At 32.1% G+C, this 16,366-nt stretch overlaps 1 protein-coding gene across 1 annotated transcript; it reads left to right on the top strand.

Annotated features, from left to right (window-relative positions):
- Positions 1-7,075: 7,075 nt before the first annotated feature.
- Positions 7,076-9,340, top strand: LOC116128361 (ankyrin repeat-containing protein BDA1-like). The gene is given in 3 exon segments (XM_031414072.1): positions 7,076-7,651; positions 8,457-8,684; positions 8,687-9,340. Coding segments are annotated over 3 exon segments (1,374 nt in total). The 3' UTR covers positions 9,257-9,340.
- Positions 9,341-16,366: the final 7,026 nt, after the last annotated feature.

Below are 16,366 nucleotides of genomic sequence, written 5' to 3'. Positions count from 1 at the left end.
TATTATTGTTAAGACCACAATAAACAAAATGATCTATGGTATATGCAAAAAGTATTATATAGGTAAACAGTACATTATAAGCATGCTGTTATAGCTCATGTTACTAAAAAAATATTGACAATACTTTTTGCATGTTAACTAATTATTTTGTTATACTTATTGATAATTAGTTAAATAAACTTTCAATAAGTGTATAAAAATAGTTTAAGCTATTAAAACACTTATTAAGTTACATTGTATAATGCTAAATAAAATTTATAACATTCTTAATTGTTATAGTTTAGTTTTTTTGCAACCTTCTTAAATGTTATAGATAACAAATTTATAACATTTTTTTTTCAATGTTGTAGATCAATTTTTCTAACATTGTTAAAATGTTATAGAAGAGTTTTATAACATATTAAAAGTGCCATCAAGTTTTAAAAGTGCTGTAGAAGGTATTATTGCATTTTGTAATATTACAAAATTATTTTCCATTAACATATATAAAAACTGTCACAGTTATTACTTTAAAATATAAATTATAAACAATGATATACTAATTTTTCAAAGAACATTTAATGATAGTGAACCTTTATATACAAAAAGTTTGCAATATGCCTAGTAAAGAGCACCCAACATCCTTACATCATAAAATCTAATATTAGATGATTGGAAAAGTAACTATGAACAATAGTTAATACTTTCCAATCATTCAAAAAATTCTAACAACAAAAATCACCATGCATATCATCTTCCATTCCCAATTGTGCTTCACCAAAAAATACTCTTGCATTTCACAACCTACAAAACCATTATACAAAAGATATCTTCAATTCCTATGTATATTTTCAAAGATGACAACACATATATTTAAATCAAGAAAAGATGAAGACAAAGCACCTCAAATATTAATGCAAAACAAAGAGGAAAAAAATATATTTAAATCTCCAACTTCACAATCACTAGTTTTAAAAAATGGTAGCATGCAAGTTTAAAAGATATATCAATATGATAATTTCTAAATCTTATTTCAAATTATATCATTATATATTGTTACAATAGATGAAACCTAAAGGACGATATAATGGAGAAGAAGTTGCCTAAATTGTTTTGGAAAAGATAGGACAACTTTGTAACAGGCCAAAAACTTACTACCCATAGCGTCTTCACAGAAACCATTTTGGATGTAGGCCTCCACAAAAGCGATTAGGTACCTTGGCCATATCAATCCAAACTCTCATAGCATTAGGTTCAATAGGAACATGAACAAGTGTTTCTGGATCATCTGATGAAAAGGTCTTCAGCTACTACTTCATTAGACCCTCTCCAATCAAGCCAACTTGGAACAAGTGCTTCTCTTGATAGCCTACATTCTTTTCAGCCAAATTGACAAAGTTCCATGCATCTTGCATGTATGTAATGATTTCTTTCTACTAGTATACTTTAGAATATATACAATAAAAAATACATACTTAGCATATGAAAATAGTTGGGTCCAAATTTGTCTTTACTTATAGCAAAATAACAAGTACAAAAACTAGCAATGGTGGACATAAGCCAATTCTTTCCGCTTGTCGACGTCCTTCCGACACTGCTCACTTATTTCTTGCAAAAACATGGAAAAATAACAGGGTGAGCATAAAAATGCTCAGTAAGTAAATCCCTTAACTCTTCTCCTTCTTTGGTTCTTCCTACTTAATTTCTTCTTCTTTTTTTTTCTTAATTCTTTCTCTTTTCTTCCTCTGTTCTAATTCTCACTGTCTTTTCCTCTCTCTGTTCTTTTCTATTTCTTCTAACCATGATGAAACATGGTAATATGATGAATGAAATGCATATGCAATAATGCATAAAAATGCATTTTCTTTCTCTTTCTATTTCTTTTCTTTTCTTTCTTGTCTTGCTTGCTCAAGCTTCTCTTTCTTTTCTGTTTTTCTTTTCTTTGCTTGTTCAAGCTTCTCATTCTTTCTAATTCTTATTCTCCCATTTTTTCTTTTCTTATTCTTATTTCTTTCTATTCTTTGCCGATCGGACCGATTAATGTATGGATTTGGAACCTTGGCCGTGTGAGTGAGTACAGTCCTCATCTACAGGCACTCTTGCAGACCGTACAATTATTCTTTCTTTTAGGCCACCAATAATGGTGGCGTGCATGTAGGAATTCTTCTGGTACAATCCTCATCCCCATACACTCTTCGGGTCGTACAACTCTTCTTCTTCTATGCCACTCAATTAAGGTGGCGTGTATGTGGGAATTTTTTCTTAACCTCACGGTGCCCCATTACAGCAACCTATTTTTTTTTTCTTTCTTAACGCTTTTTCTTTCTTTAATTCTTTAATGTTATTCTTTCTTTCTCTTATTCTTAGACTGTTTTATTCTTAATATTCTTTATTCTTTCTTAAGTTATTATACGTACCACAATTATGCATATGGATGGTCATGCTTAGAATTCTTACTTAAATGCACTCATGAAATGCAAATATGCAATGTTGCATAAAAAAGGTTTCTACTCATACCCATGCTTCTCTTAGGCATTATTCAAACAATAAATGTGCATAAACAAAACCTACTTTAATATAATAATTTATTTCTTAAAACATCCAAAATGAGAGAAAAACTCTCTTGTATCATCACCATACCTACACGGCAAAAACACTCCAAAAGTTTTTTCATATTCTTCCAATTTCAACCCATCATACAACAATCACATACACTTTCATACTCAAATATATCCAACAACAAGCATAAAAATCATCAATCTTATCTCAATTTCCCAATAATCATAACATATAATGTTTGGAAGAAATCTCTACACAATTGATAAACTTAACTTAAGTTGGATTTTGAGTGAAATTACTTACCTTATACTTGAGTAGTTCCACCAAAACTCTCTACTCTTTTTGAACTCAAATTTCCTCTAACCCTAAGCATAAACTTAATAAGAATTCAATTTCTACACAAATAAATCATAAATAAAGAGCAAAAATTCTACCTCTTGTTGTAGAATCAAAACCCTATAAAATCCACTCAAAACCCTTAGAGAATTGAGTGAAAAATTGAGAGAAAATGGAGAAGGAGAGTGGGCGGTGGGAATGAGAGAAATAAGGGTTCAAACCCTTAATATTTATTTTATAAACACACTTTCCATTTACCCTTACTCTTCTTAGAAATTTCATCTTTGTCCCTTAGTCAATTACCATAATGCCCTCATTTTATTGTGTTCTCTAGTGAATTCTGTCTTTTCACTCCCCACAACTCGACTATTTTGAGTGAAAAGACCATTTTACCCTTAATGCAAGTTTAATATATTTTCTCTATCCTTAAAATAACTTTAACAAAATCAAACTAAGGGTTATAAAACATAAATTAATCACGTACCTCCATGTGGCGTTACAATGTATGCATCCGTAGCTCAATCAAAAAAAAAAAAAAAAAAAAAAAATTTCTAAAATCTTGTTAAGGAAAATCATTATTACTTCTTACACTTAGGTGTGTCTTTTGATATTTTTCTTACCTGTTCAGATGCACCAATCTTTATTCATCACTATTTTGCTGAAATGTTTGTTCTTGACATGACCAAATTGAAACTCTAAGCAAAATACCAAAATTAGGTTCACACTACAAACTATACGCATGAAACTTCACTATCAACTGCATATCATATTACATCTTTTACTTTAGTTCTTTTTCGTCATCTTTCTCAAAACCAAATTGAAGGACACAAAATTAAACATAATGTAATTAAAGTCATAGATCTCAATTTTTATCATAAACAAAACAAATAACTAATATGTAAACTTTAAAATATACCTCGTCCCTTCAATTATAAACACTTCACAATCATGTTTAAAAAATGCATCACAATCACGATCACAATCACTATAAGCTATGATGTAAAATAGCACACCATTTCAAAAATCTTACTCCAAATCGCAAACCCTAATAAAAAAAACTTATCTTTTCCTTATCTTAATGTAATTATTTTTTTTCATGTGCCGCCAAACAAACACACAACATCAATCCAGGCTTCTCAATAAGAACATATGTTATACTCTAAGCAAATGACCAAATTAAGGTTCATACAACAAACCATAAACATGAAACTTGACGCCAAATGCACATGCTATTTGTAGACAGGAAAAATCACAGATCGGAGTACCACGTGAGCTTTGTGCTTACCTTCTTCGTCTGTGCAGGTTAGTAGATCGTCAGTGGCCCTCACAGGATCAGTCGTTCCGTAATCGTAGATTTTCACTATCTACACTATTTTTCCTAAAAGATGTTAAATTTATGGACCATATAAGGGCATCAATCTGCTCATATAGTAATCCTAGAGTTAGCGTAATAATTTGTTGTAAACTATATTCAAAAAACATTTTAAATTCTTACTCGTCGAAGACAAATGAGGCTGATTAGGTGGAAATGAGTAACCGGCAACAAGATGGACTAAGTCGTGGTGGAAAGAAGACCAACGGACACTGGAAGTTGAACAGTCATGGGCAACGACGGCGATAGCCAGTGACAAAATGCTCCAAAAACTTCGTCAACCTTGGAGACTTTTAGTTTTAAGAGAAATTAAACAAAAGAGTATCCATACCAAGGTAGAAGAAGAATTAGGCCAAGAGAGAGATTTAGGGTTCTTAGAGATTTTGATCTCTACCCTAAAATTGATATATCATTTTCTTTATATATGAAGCTTTGTAAACAATTCCATAATTATTATGAAGTTGTTAAACTTCTTTAAATAATAACATTGGATTAATATTTAATCACAATTAACAATTTAACTCTTAAATTGTTTACATAACAATTTAACCCTTAAATTGTTCATATGTTTACAATTACAACAACCGATTATTAAATCCAATTTCATATAAAGAAAATGATTAATTATGAATTGGAATTCCATTGAATTCCAATTAGCAATTGAATTCTTAAATTATTCATAATAATTAATATAACCCTGTATTGAATCTAATTCAATGATAATAATATAAATAACTTTATCACCCTTGGTAGGTACTAGTTAACCTTGGATAATCAACTCTCTTTGGCTATTTTTCATTCTCCTTAGTTTTTATGTGTGACCTCTTAGGTTCACTGTGGTCTAGCCGTGAGCCCAATATCACAGTCTATTTCGATATGTTTTGTCATAAATCTTTATAAATAAAACTCTCACTGATTGTGGTAAGCATCTAGCAATGCTCCGTAACCCCTAAGTCACAATGAAGATATACTCCAATGAACCCTTTTATAATCATATACGTTGTATAATCAAATCATTCCGTTGTATAATCAAATCCTTCCGTTGTCTAATCCCAATTAAGAATGGATTCATAGTATGTCAAAATCTTTATCTTAATTTTATATCAAATTGATAATCAATACATATGGAACGTGTCACCAAGAAACAACCTTTCAAGTAACATTTTATATACCCCGGCCGAAGATTTCTCTTTTCCAATTGAATCTTGACATTTTTCTAGGAACTTGATATCAATCTATACCAAGTCAACGAATCCCATCTTGACTATCACTTGTCCTCACACATAAACAAAACATGGCTAAATCGGCTTATTAACACATGACATGATTAGCCTCGTGTTTATACATCATATGAATCATATGCGTTTATACAGAATTCAACCGTGATATCTCAGGTCTAAGGATTAATAATATATTAGTACGATCTTATGATAAATCATTGACTACATTTTAAATGTCAGTGTGATTCATCATAAATGGTCATATTCGATAAACAGTTCACTAACCTCTTATTCATGCTAATGCCCTAGTGATATAATTTTTATAATCACCCATACTAATACCATTACATGATATTCTACGGAGGCATTCAGCATGCCTACTATGTAATATTATTGCCTAATTAATATTACCTATGTAGGGGATGCTTTGATGATTTTGATCTTTTAAAGATTTGTATTATCCGAACATTTCACATGTAATACATATATATAAATGAAGCAATAAAACACATGTGAAATAAAAACAGTTTCTTCTATTAATAAGATAAAATGTATATACAAAATATATACATTAACATATATATACAAAACATAATACCTTGGAACTGACGACACAATTGGTTCCTAGGGCATACACTAACAAAAAACACCCTCATCCACTCACATATTGCCGACAACTGGCTACCATCATTAGAAGGTGGTCAGAATCTGTCGGAATGGTGTACGACCGGTTGTGCACAGATTTGGATTTTTTCAGCAAGATCCACCGTGGATCTAGCCGTCGTCAATGATCAAATCTTTGGACGTAGATCTGGCCATTTCTAGTCAGATCCATGGTGGATTTAGTCGGAAACAGACAGATTGACGTATGACAAGCTAGATCCAGTCGATCATGCGTCGTTACAACGTTGGCGGCCAACGGTGGCGGTGGTTGCTGGCGAGTGATAGTGGCTTGATGGTTGGGGTGTTTTGTTAATTTTAAAACTTTTACTGAGAAAGGTAATTGTTAATGTTTTAAGTTGAATATAATATGATTGAATTTTGAAGAGAATTGAGAATGTTAAAACAAATGTCTATTTGGATAGGATAATAGGATGGAATAGTGGAAAAAAATGAAACAAATGGACAAAATAATCCGCATAATAAAATCGAAATCTCACTTACCTTCCTCCCCATTGCAGTTTATATGAGGGGTATATTTGGAATAGTGGCTTTCAAATGGACTTAAATGTAAGGCATTCAAAGTTCTGGTCAATATTCATAGCCGCTCGCCGTCTTAGTTATTTTTTAAGAACCCTTTAAAATATTAATATGTAGTGACTCATGAAAAAAGAAGCCAAAAGGATCCTCTAAGAGTTTCTCTTTTTGTCATTCATTTCATAAACTAAATTAAAGTCCTATCATTTTTGCATGAGAAGGTATTTCTACATGAGAGACAAGAATAAAGGTTTTGCTTGCCTTTGGTTAAGGAATAATACTAAACTTACATTTTAGACAAATAAATTTATATATAATATAAACTTTTTCATACAGATCCATCTTCTTATAATAAACTTATGCAACAAAATGTAAATTCAATAGAGGTTTCTATTATATCCCCCATTCAAGAATGAATGAGAAGTTGATGAATTGTGCTGAACATGGAGATGTTGAGACATTATATTCAATACTTGGAGAGGATCCATATGTTCTTGAGCGATTAGATCAAATACCAATCGTTGATACTCCTATACACAGAGCCGCAAGTTCTGGAAACACCCATTTAGCCTTGGAAATTGCTAGCTTAAAGCCCTCACTTGCTTGGAAGCTAAACCATCTTGGGTTTAGTCCCCTACACCTAGCTCTGGAACATGGGAACGATCAACTGGTGAGAGGGTTTATAAAAACTGAGAGTGAGCTCGTCCGTGTCAAAGCGAAGGAGAGGATTACGCCTTTGCACTATGTGGCTCAGACCAATAATGCCGATCTTTTGGCTGAATTTTTGACTGTTTGCCCGTCATCTATTCATGATGTCACCATACGATGTGAAACCACTGTGCATTTAGCTATCAAAAACAAAAATGTTGATGCTTTTAGAGTGTTGTTGGGGTTTCTTCGCCGAAACAACATGGAAGATATCATGAATTTTACTGACGAGGATGGCAACACTGCCTTGCATATTGCAACTTCTACAAATCAGCCTGAGGTAATATTTTTAAACCCTCGTATCTCTGCTCTTGAAATTTTAAATTTATTAAAGTTGCATTTGATGATCTAAAATACCCCTGCCACAACCCACTTATCGTTTTAATATTGATTTTTTTTTTTTTTATAATTTTAAAATTTAAAATTTAAAATAATTTTTCTCATTTCTCCCTTCTTTCCACCATCTTTCACCTGCCCTTCTTTCCACCGGACCGTTAATTTCCTTGACACCAACTCAAAGTAGAGTCAAATATGACAAATTTAAGTAATTAAAAAATAAAATTAAAACAAAACTGTTGTTGTTATCCAACAAATGTAAGTAATTGAAAACAAAGGAATTTGTTATCTAATTGTGTGGTGCACATTTTGGTTATGTGGTGGTGGTGATTGTAAGGGTTATGGTGGTTATGCTGTCGCGCTCGCTGATGTAGGACGGGATATGGTGTTGGCCGACGAAATAGGCAACGAATCCCAACCATGTAGGTCGCCGGTGGAAGGCCGCGAAGCCCGGCCACGCTGCGCCAGCGTAAGGTGCAGTGCTGGGCTTCATCCGACCAATCCTCGCCGCCGGCGATGATAACACCCAGCCACCTCCACCGTAATTTTCCCTCTAAAATTAGATTAATTTTGGCCGGTTCTCTATGAGTGTTGAAATTTTACTTTTAAATTACAATAATTTATTTCACAAAAAAAAAAAAAAAAAGGCAGCACAGTATGTTAAAATCTATATTTCTCTTTCGTTTGATAATTGTGATAATGATTTAATAAATGAAAATTTTTCTTCGATGAATCATGCATATACACAGATAGTGAAGTACTTGTTAAGAACTGGAGTCAACGTGAGTACCAGGAACTTGAGCGGTTTGACAGCTATGGAAATCTCCTGCAGTGAAGAAGATTCGTTGAAAAAAAAGACGGAGCGTCTTCTACGTCGTGCTAAGGCCGTATCAGGTTTTTCACATGATGCAGCGGATCCAACGCCACACTTGCACGCAAAATGGGTAGGGATTTATCATTTACTGAAGAACGGGAGAAATACTTGGGAATAATGGGGAAAAGCCTAAAATTATCGCCTAGTGATGTCCGGAACGTCATACTTGTGGTGGCTATTTTGATTGCCACCGCCGCCTACCAAGCTGGACTGAGTCCGCCGGGGGGAGCTTGGCAAGATGAATACAGTCCAACAACAAATAACAGAGCTACTAATGATCAAAATAATACAATTGGCAAAGGTCATGGGAAAAAGGGGCACCATGCTGGAGAGATGATAATGAATCCGATATTTCTGACTATTTTCTTTGTTTTAAATAGCTTAGCGTTTTATACAACTGTGTGCACAATTGTGATAGTCATCATCGGGCTGCCTTATTCGCCGATACTTTGCACATCAACATGTTGTCTGTTGTTGGCGTATTATGTTTCAGTGGCTACCACTTTTCCAGGAGAGGTGACGCAGGGTTTGAATTTAGTTTTGCTGATAATATTTGGGATTTCAATTATTTTGGTACTTTGGCTTCCATTGCAAGCAATACGTAGAGCTTTGAAGCTAAAAGGGCTAGTGAGGTTTCTCAGAAGTCATCGGCAGATTTGCGGCATCGACTACTAAACAAAATTTAACTTGTTGCGTCATGGCGCGCCTTTACTATTGATCATCACCTGTAACAATAATATTTGTTAAACTATCATATTTTTCAGCAAATGTATTAATTATCCAGCTTCTTTTAAGCTGTGCTGTTAGGGTTTATTAATAAAATCTTCTACACGACAACTCTATCAATTCTTCCGTCTGTGCCACCCGGTATCTTGATTAGTGTGTTACCCTTCGAATGATGTGTTTACTTATGAATGATTAATAAGTCGATTCATATTATTAGGAAGAATAGATTTATTAGTCATTAATACACTTAATATTCCAAAGTTTGTTTTTGCATCTTAAACACCTCATCACTTTGGCTTGCTCAAACTGATGATTTCCCGATTTAATGGAGGAACGAAGAACAGAGATAGAGAGAAAAAACTATATTATTTTATTGCTCTCAATTGATTAGAATGAATAAACCCTAAACCTCACTAGTTTTTATATAGTATTTTACAAGTAGATCCAACGGTCTATATCCATACATATTCTTAAGATGGATGGTTAGGATTAATTGTACAAACAATAGAATTTTACTCCTATTAAGTGTACAAGCAGTAGAATCCTAATCCTACACTGCTGCCTTTTTGGGTGAGGATTATCCTAGAATTCTAGAATAACCTGACATTAAGCACAACATAAATATTAGACGATAATTATGTTATATGCATTTTCATGCCAATGGAATGATTACAAGTGTTTAATAATATGCAAGATGATGGAGAGAAGTGTGAGAGGAGAAATGAAAATATAAATATGAGTGGAGTTTATTTAGATATTAGTTGTCATTAAAAAAAAAAAAAATTATGATTGCATATTGAAGTAGGACTTAATAAGATAAAAAGTAGGGCATTAATAATTCCACACCACTTCTTCAATATAAATCAGGGATGAGAACTGGCCGGGGATTGGGCTTGCGATTCCCGAAACTAAAGTCGATTCTCGCTTCGGCCAACCCCAAATTCCTCAATTCCTTTTTTTTGTTCAGTATAAATTATATTAATATATATTTTTTTTTTTTAATGAATGTTTATTATTGTTAAGACCACAATAACAAAAATGATCTATGGTAATATGCAAAAAGTATTATAATAGGTAAACAGTAACATTTATAAGCATGCTGTTATAGCTCATGTTACTAAAAAAATAGATATTGACAATACTTTTTGCATGTTAACTAATTATTTTGTTATACTTATTGATAATTAGTTATAAATAAACTTTCAATAAGTGTAATAAAATGATATTGTTAAGCATATTAAAACACTTATTAAGTTACATTGTATTAATGCTATAAATAAATTTTTCATAACATTCTTAATTTGTTATAGTTTAGTTTTTTTGCAACATTCTTAAAATGTTATAGATAACAAATTTATAACAATTTTTTTTTTACAATGTTGTAGATCAATTTTTCTTAACATTGTTAAAATGTTATAGAAGAGTTCTTAATAACATATTAAAAGTGCCATCAAAGTTTTAAAAAGTGCTGTAGATAGGTATTCATTGCATTTTGTAAATATTACAAAATTATTTTCCATTAACATATATAAAAACTGTCACAGTTATTACTTTAATAATATAAATTATAAACAATGATATACTAATTTTTCAAAGAACATTTAATTGATAGTGAACCTTTATATACAAAAAGTTTGCATATATGCCTAGTAAATAGGCACCCAACATCCTTTACATCCATAAAATCTAATATTTAGATGATTGGAAAAGTAACTATGAACAATAGTTAATACTTTCCAATCATTCAAAAAATTCTAACAACAAAAATCACCATGCATATCATCTTCCATTCCCAATTGTGCTTCACCAAAAAAATACTCTTGCATTTTCACAACCTACAAAACCATTAATACAAAAGATATCTTCAATTCCTATGTATATTTTCAAAGATGACAACACATATATTTAAATTCAAGAAAAGATGAAGACAAAAGCACCTCAAATATTAAATGCAAAACAAAGAGGAAAAAAATATATTTAAATCTCCAACTTCACAATCACTAGTTTTAAAAAATGGTAGCATGCAAGTTTAAAAGATATATCAATATGATATATTTCTAAATCTTATCTTCAAATTATATCATTATAATATATGTTACAATAGATGAAACCTAAAAGAGACGATATAATGGAGAAGAAGTTGCCTAAAATTGTTTTGGAAAAGATAGGACAACTTTGTCAACAGGCCAAGCAACTATACTACCCATAGCGTCTTCACAGAAACCATTTTGGATGTAGGCCTCCACAAAAGCGCATTAGGTACCTTGGCCATATCAATCCAAACTCTCATAGCATTAGGTTCAATAGGAACATGATGAACAAGTGTTTCTGGATCATCTGATGAAAAGCGTCCTTCAGCTACTACTTCATTAGACCCTCTCCAATCAAGCCAACTTGGAACAAGTGCTTCTCTTGATAGCCTACATTCTTTTCAGCCAAATTGACAAAGTTCCATGCATCTTGCATGTATGTAATGATTTCTTTCTACTAGTATACTTTAGAATATATACAATAAAAACATACATACTTAGCATATGAAAATAGTTGGGTCCAAATTTGTCTTTACTTATAGCAAAATAACAAGTACAAAAACTTAGCAATGGTGGACAGTAATGCCAATTCTTTCCGCTTGTCGACGTCCTTCCGACCACTGCTCACTTATTTCTTGCAAAAACATGGAAAAATAACAGGGTGAGCATAAAAATGCTCAGTAAGTAAATCCCTTAACTCTTCTCCTTCTTTGGTTCTTTCCCTACTTAATTCTCTTCTTCTTTCTTTTTTTCTTAATTCTTTCTCTTTTCTTCCTCTGTTTCTAATTCTCACTGTTCTTTCCTTTCTCTCTGTTCTTTCTTTCTATTCTTTCTAACCATGATGAAATTCATGGTAATATGCATGAATGAAATGCATATGCAATAATGCATAAAAATGCATTTTCTTTCTTCTTTCTATTTCTTTTCTTTTCTTTCTTGTCTTGCTTGCTCAAGCTTCTCTTTTCTTTCTTGTTTTTCTTTTCTTTGCTTGTTCAAGCCTTCTCATTCTTTCTAATTCTTATTCTTTCCCATTTTTTCTTTTCTTATTCTTATTCTTTCTTTTCTTATTCTTTGCCGATCGGACTCGATTAATGTATGGATTTGGAACCTTGGCCGTGTGAGTGAGTACAGTCCTCATCTACAGGCACTCTTGCAGACCGTACAAATTATTCTTTCTTCTTAGGCCACTCAATTAAGGTGGCGTGCATGTAGGAATTCTTCTTGGTACAATCCTCATCCACATACACTCTTACGGGTCGTACAACTCTTCTTCTTCTTATGCCACTCAATTAAGGTGGCGTGTATGTGGGAATTTTTTCTTAACACTCACGGTGCCCCATTACAGCAACCTATTTTTTTTTTTCTTCTTTAACGCTTTTTCTTTCTTTAATTCTTTAATGCTTATTCTTTCTTTCTCTTTATTCTTAGACTGTTTTATTCTTAATATTCTTTATTCTTTCTTAAGTTATTATACGTACACAAATATATGCATATGGATGGTTCATGCTTAGAATTCTTACTTAAATGCACTCATGAAATGCAAATATGCAATGTTGCATAAAATTAAGGTTTCTACTCATACCCATGCTTCTCTTAGGCATTTATTCAAACAATAAATGTGCATAAACAAACCCTACTTTAATTATCATACTATTTATTTCTTAAACCATCCAAAATGAGAGAAAAACTCTCTTGTATCATCACCATACCTACACGGCAAAAACACTCCCAAAAGTTTTTTCATATTCTTCCAATTTCAACCCATCATACAACAATCACATACACTTCTCATACTCAAATATATCCAACAACAAGCATAAATAATCATCAATCTTATCTCAATTTCCCAATAATCATAACATATACATGTTTGGAAGAAATCTCTACACAATTGATAAACTTTAACTTAAGTTGGATTTTGAGTGAAATTTACTTACCTTATACTTGAGTAGTCTCCACTAAAACTCTCTACTCTTTTTGAACTCAAATTTCCTCTTAACCCTAAGCATAAACTTAATAAGAATTCAATTTCTACACAAATAAATCATAAATAAAGAGCAAAAATTCTTACCTCTTGTTGCCTAGAATCAAAACCCTATAAAAATCCACTCAAAACCCTTAGAGAATTGAGTGAAAAATTGAGAGAAAATGGAGAAGGAGAGTGGCGGTGGAATGAGAGAAATAAGGGTTTCAAACCCTTAATATTTTATTTTATAAACACACTTTCCCATTTTACCCTTACTCTTTCTTAGAAATTTCATCTTTGTCCCTTAGTCAATTACCATAATGCCCTCATTTTTATTGTGTTCTCTATGAAATTCTGTCTCTTTTCACTCCCCACAACTTCGACTAGTTTTGAGTGAAAAGACCATTTTACCCTTAATGCAAGTTTAATATATTTTCTTCATATTCTCTTAAAATAACTTTAACAAAAATCAACTAAGGGTTATAAAACATAAATTAAATCACGTACCTCCATGTTGGGCGTTACAATGTATGCATCCGTAGCTCAATCAAAAAAAAAAAAAAAAAAAAATTTCTAAAATCTTGTTAAGGAAAATCATTATTACTTCTTACACTTAAGGTGTGTCTTTTGATATTTTTCTTACCTGTTCAGATGCACCCAATCTTTATTCATCACTATTTTGCTGAAATGTTTGTCTTGACATGACCAAATTGAAACTCTAAGCAAAATACCAAAATTAGGTTCACACTACAAACTATACGCATGAAACTTCACTATCAACTGCACATCATATTTACTTCTTTTTACTTTAGTTCTTTTTCGTCATCTTTCTCAAAACCAAATTGAAGGAACAAAAATTAAACATATATGTAATTAAAGTCATAGATCTCAATTTTTATCATAAACAAAACAAATAACTAATATGTAAACTTTAAAATATATCCTCGTCCCTTCAATTATAAACAACTATCACAATCATGTTTAAAAAAATGCATCACAATCACGATCACAATCACTATAAGCTATGATGTAAACATAGCACACCATTTCAAAAATCTTACTCCCAAATCGCAAACCCTAATAAAAAAAACTTATCTTTTCCTTATCTTAATGTAATTATTTTTTCTCATGTGCCGCCAAACAAACACACAACATCAATCCAGGCTTCTCAATAAGAACATATGTTATACTCTAAGCAAATGACCAAATTAAGGTTCATACAACAAACCATAAACATGAAACTTGACTGCCAACTGCACATGCTATTTGTAGACAGTAAAAATCACAGATCGGAGTACCACGTGAGCTTTGTGCTTACCTTCTTCGTCTGTGCAGGTCTAGTAGATCGTCAGTGGCCCTCACAGGATCAGTTCGTTCCGTAATCGTAGATTTTTACTATCTACACTATTTTTCCTAAAAGATGTTAAATTTATGGACTATATAAGGGCATCAATCTGCTCAATATAGTAATCCTAGAGTTAGCGTAATAATTTGTTGTAAACATATATTCGAAAAACATTAAATTCTTACTCTCCGAAGACAAAATGAGGCTGATTATGGTGGAAATGAGTAACCGGCAACAAGATGGACTAAGTTGTGGTGGAAAGAAGACCAACGAACACTGGAAGTTGAACGGTCGTAGGCGACGACGGCGGCGGCAGCCAGTGACAAAAATGCTCCAAAACTTCGTGAGAGGTATATTAGGTCATGAGGAGTCTAAATATGTGACTTTGGAGACGAAACAACACCAAAAAGTGAGTGAAATCACACCAGGAAGGTGAAGAGTCACAGTGGTGAAATGACTTTTTCTAGCGAGATTTTGAGCCAACCAAGCTTGGGGAAGGTGGATCTGACATTAAGGAGTATGGGCCAGGCCCAAGGATGTCTAGAAGTAGTTGGAAAACGGAGAAAAGTCACTGGGAAGATGAACGGTCACGGATGAAGGAAGTTTAATGGTCAGCAGAATCCGGGAAGGTCTTGGGTGATGATGGCTAGGCGTTGGAGAAGGAAAATGGTCGCTGGAGGTGGAAGCTAGATGGTCACGAGAAAAAGGATGAAGATGGGTGGATGTTTTTGGCTTTGCACAACCTTCCATTTTCCTTTTATACTATTTGTAGAAAATATCAGTTTGGTCCCTACATGAATGAAAAGTGACAAAGTAAACCTCAAATAATATGATAATTTGACCCCTAAACAAAAAAAATGAGACAAAATCAATCTCATTTCATGTTGACGGGAATAATATATTCTTTCCCGATCAATAATTGGGTTTATGGTAACACTTTTAAAATGTTATTGTATTTTGATTATATGATAGCATTATAAAAAAATTACTATATTATTAGGTTTATTGTAACAGTTTAAAAATATTACTGTAGGTATATATTAATAACGTTTTCAAAAAAAGAGTTACCATTGATATAAAATATGTCATAAAAAGTTAAAGTGTTATATATAAAAATTGTTATCATAACATTTTAACATCGAGTGTTACCATAGATAGTCTACAATACACGTTAAGGAAATATGTTACTGTTCAGTGTTACCGTATGCCATTTTTGTTGTAGTGGATTGAGTTAACATGCTAAATAAGTATTTTAAATTCCTTCTAATAGAAAAAAAAATACATGAGTTTTTCTCAACAAAATTGGAATTTGAGGGGTTGATTATTTAATTATTTTTATAGAGTAATATTAACTAAGCATATGACGTGAACATTATTAGATGTACTAAATTGTATTTTAAAAAAATTATAAGTTGTTTTTTTTATATTTGACATTAATGGTTTTAACAAATTTTTATACCCAAAATTTTTATTCTTTAACTATAATAGGTAGATAATATCAAATATGTTTTCTATAAACAAATAATATTGATAGAAAAAAAAAAATTAATTTGATTTGTAATCTTTATAAAAAATATACTATTTATTTACATTTTAGGGGGCGTTTGGTTGGGGGTAATGTGTGATTACTAAGGTTATGTCATCCTATATTACTTGATTGCCACGTTTGATTGTCAAATAATATAAGATTCTGGTAATCTTCAAATACTAATAGTAGT

Source organism: Pistacia vera, unplaced genomic scaffold (genome assembly GCF_008641045.1).
Source record: "Pistacia vera cultivar Batoury unplaced genomic scaffold, PisVer_v2 Contig2, whole genome shotgun sequence".
NCBI lineage: Eukaryota > Viridiplantae > Streptophyta > Magnoliopsida > Sapindales > Anacardiaceae > Pistacia > Pistacia vera.
The sequence above is the reverse complement of the archived record's forward strand: the minus strand, read 5'-3'. Positions and strand labels throughout refer to the sequence as shown.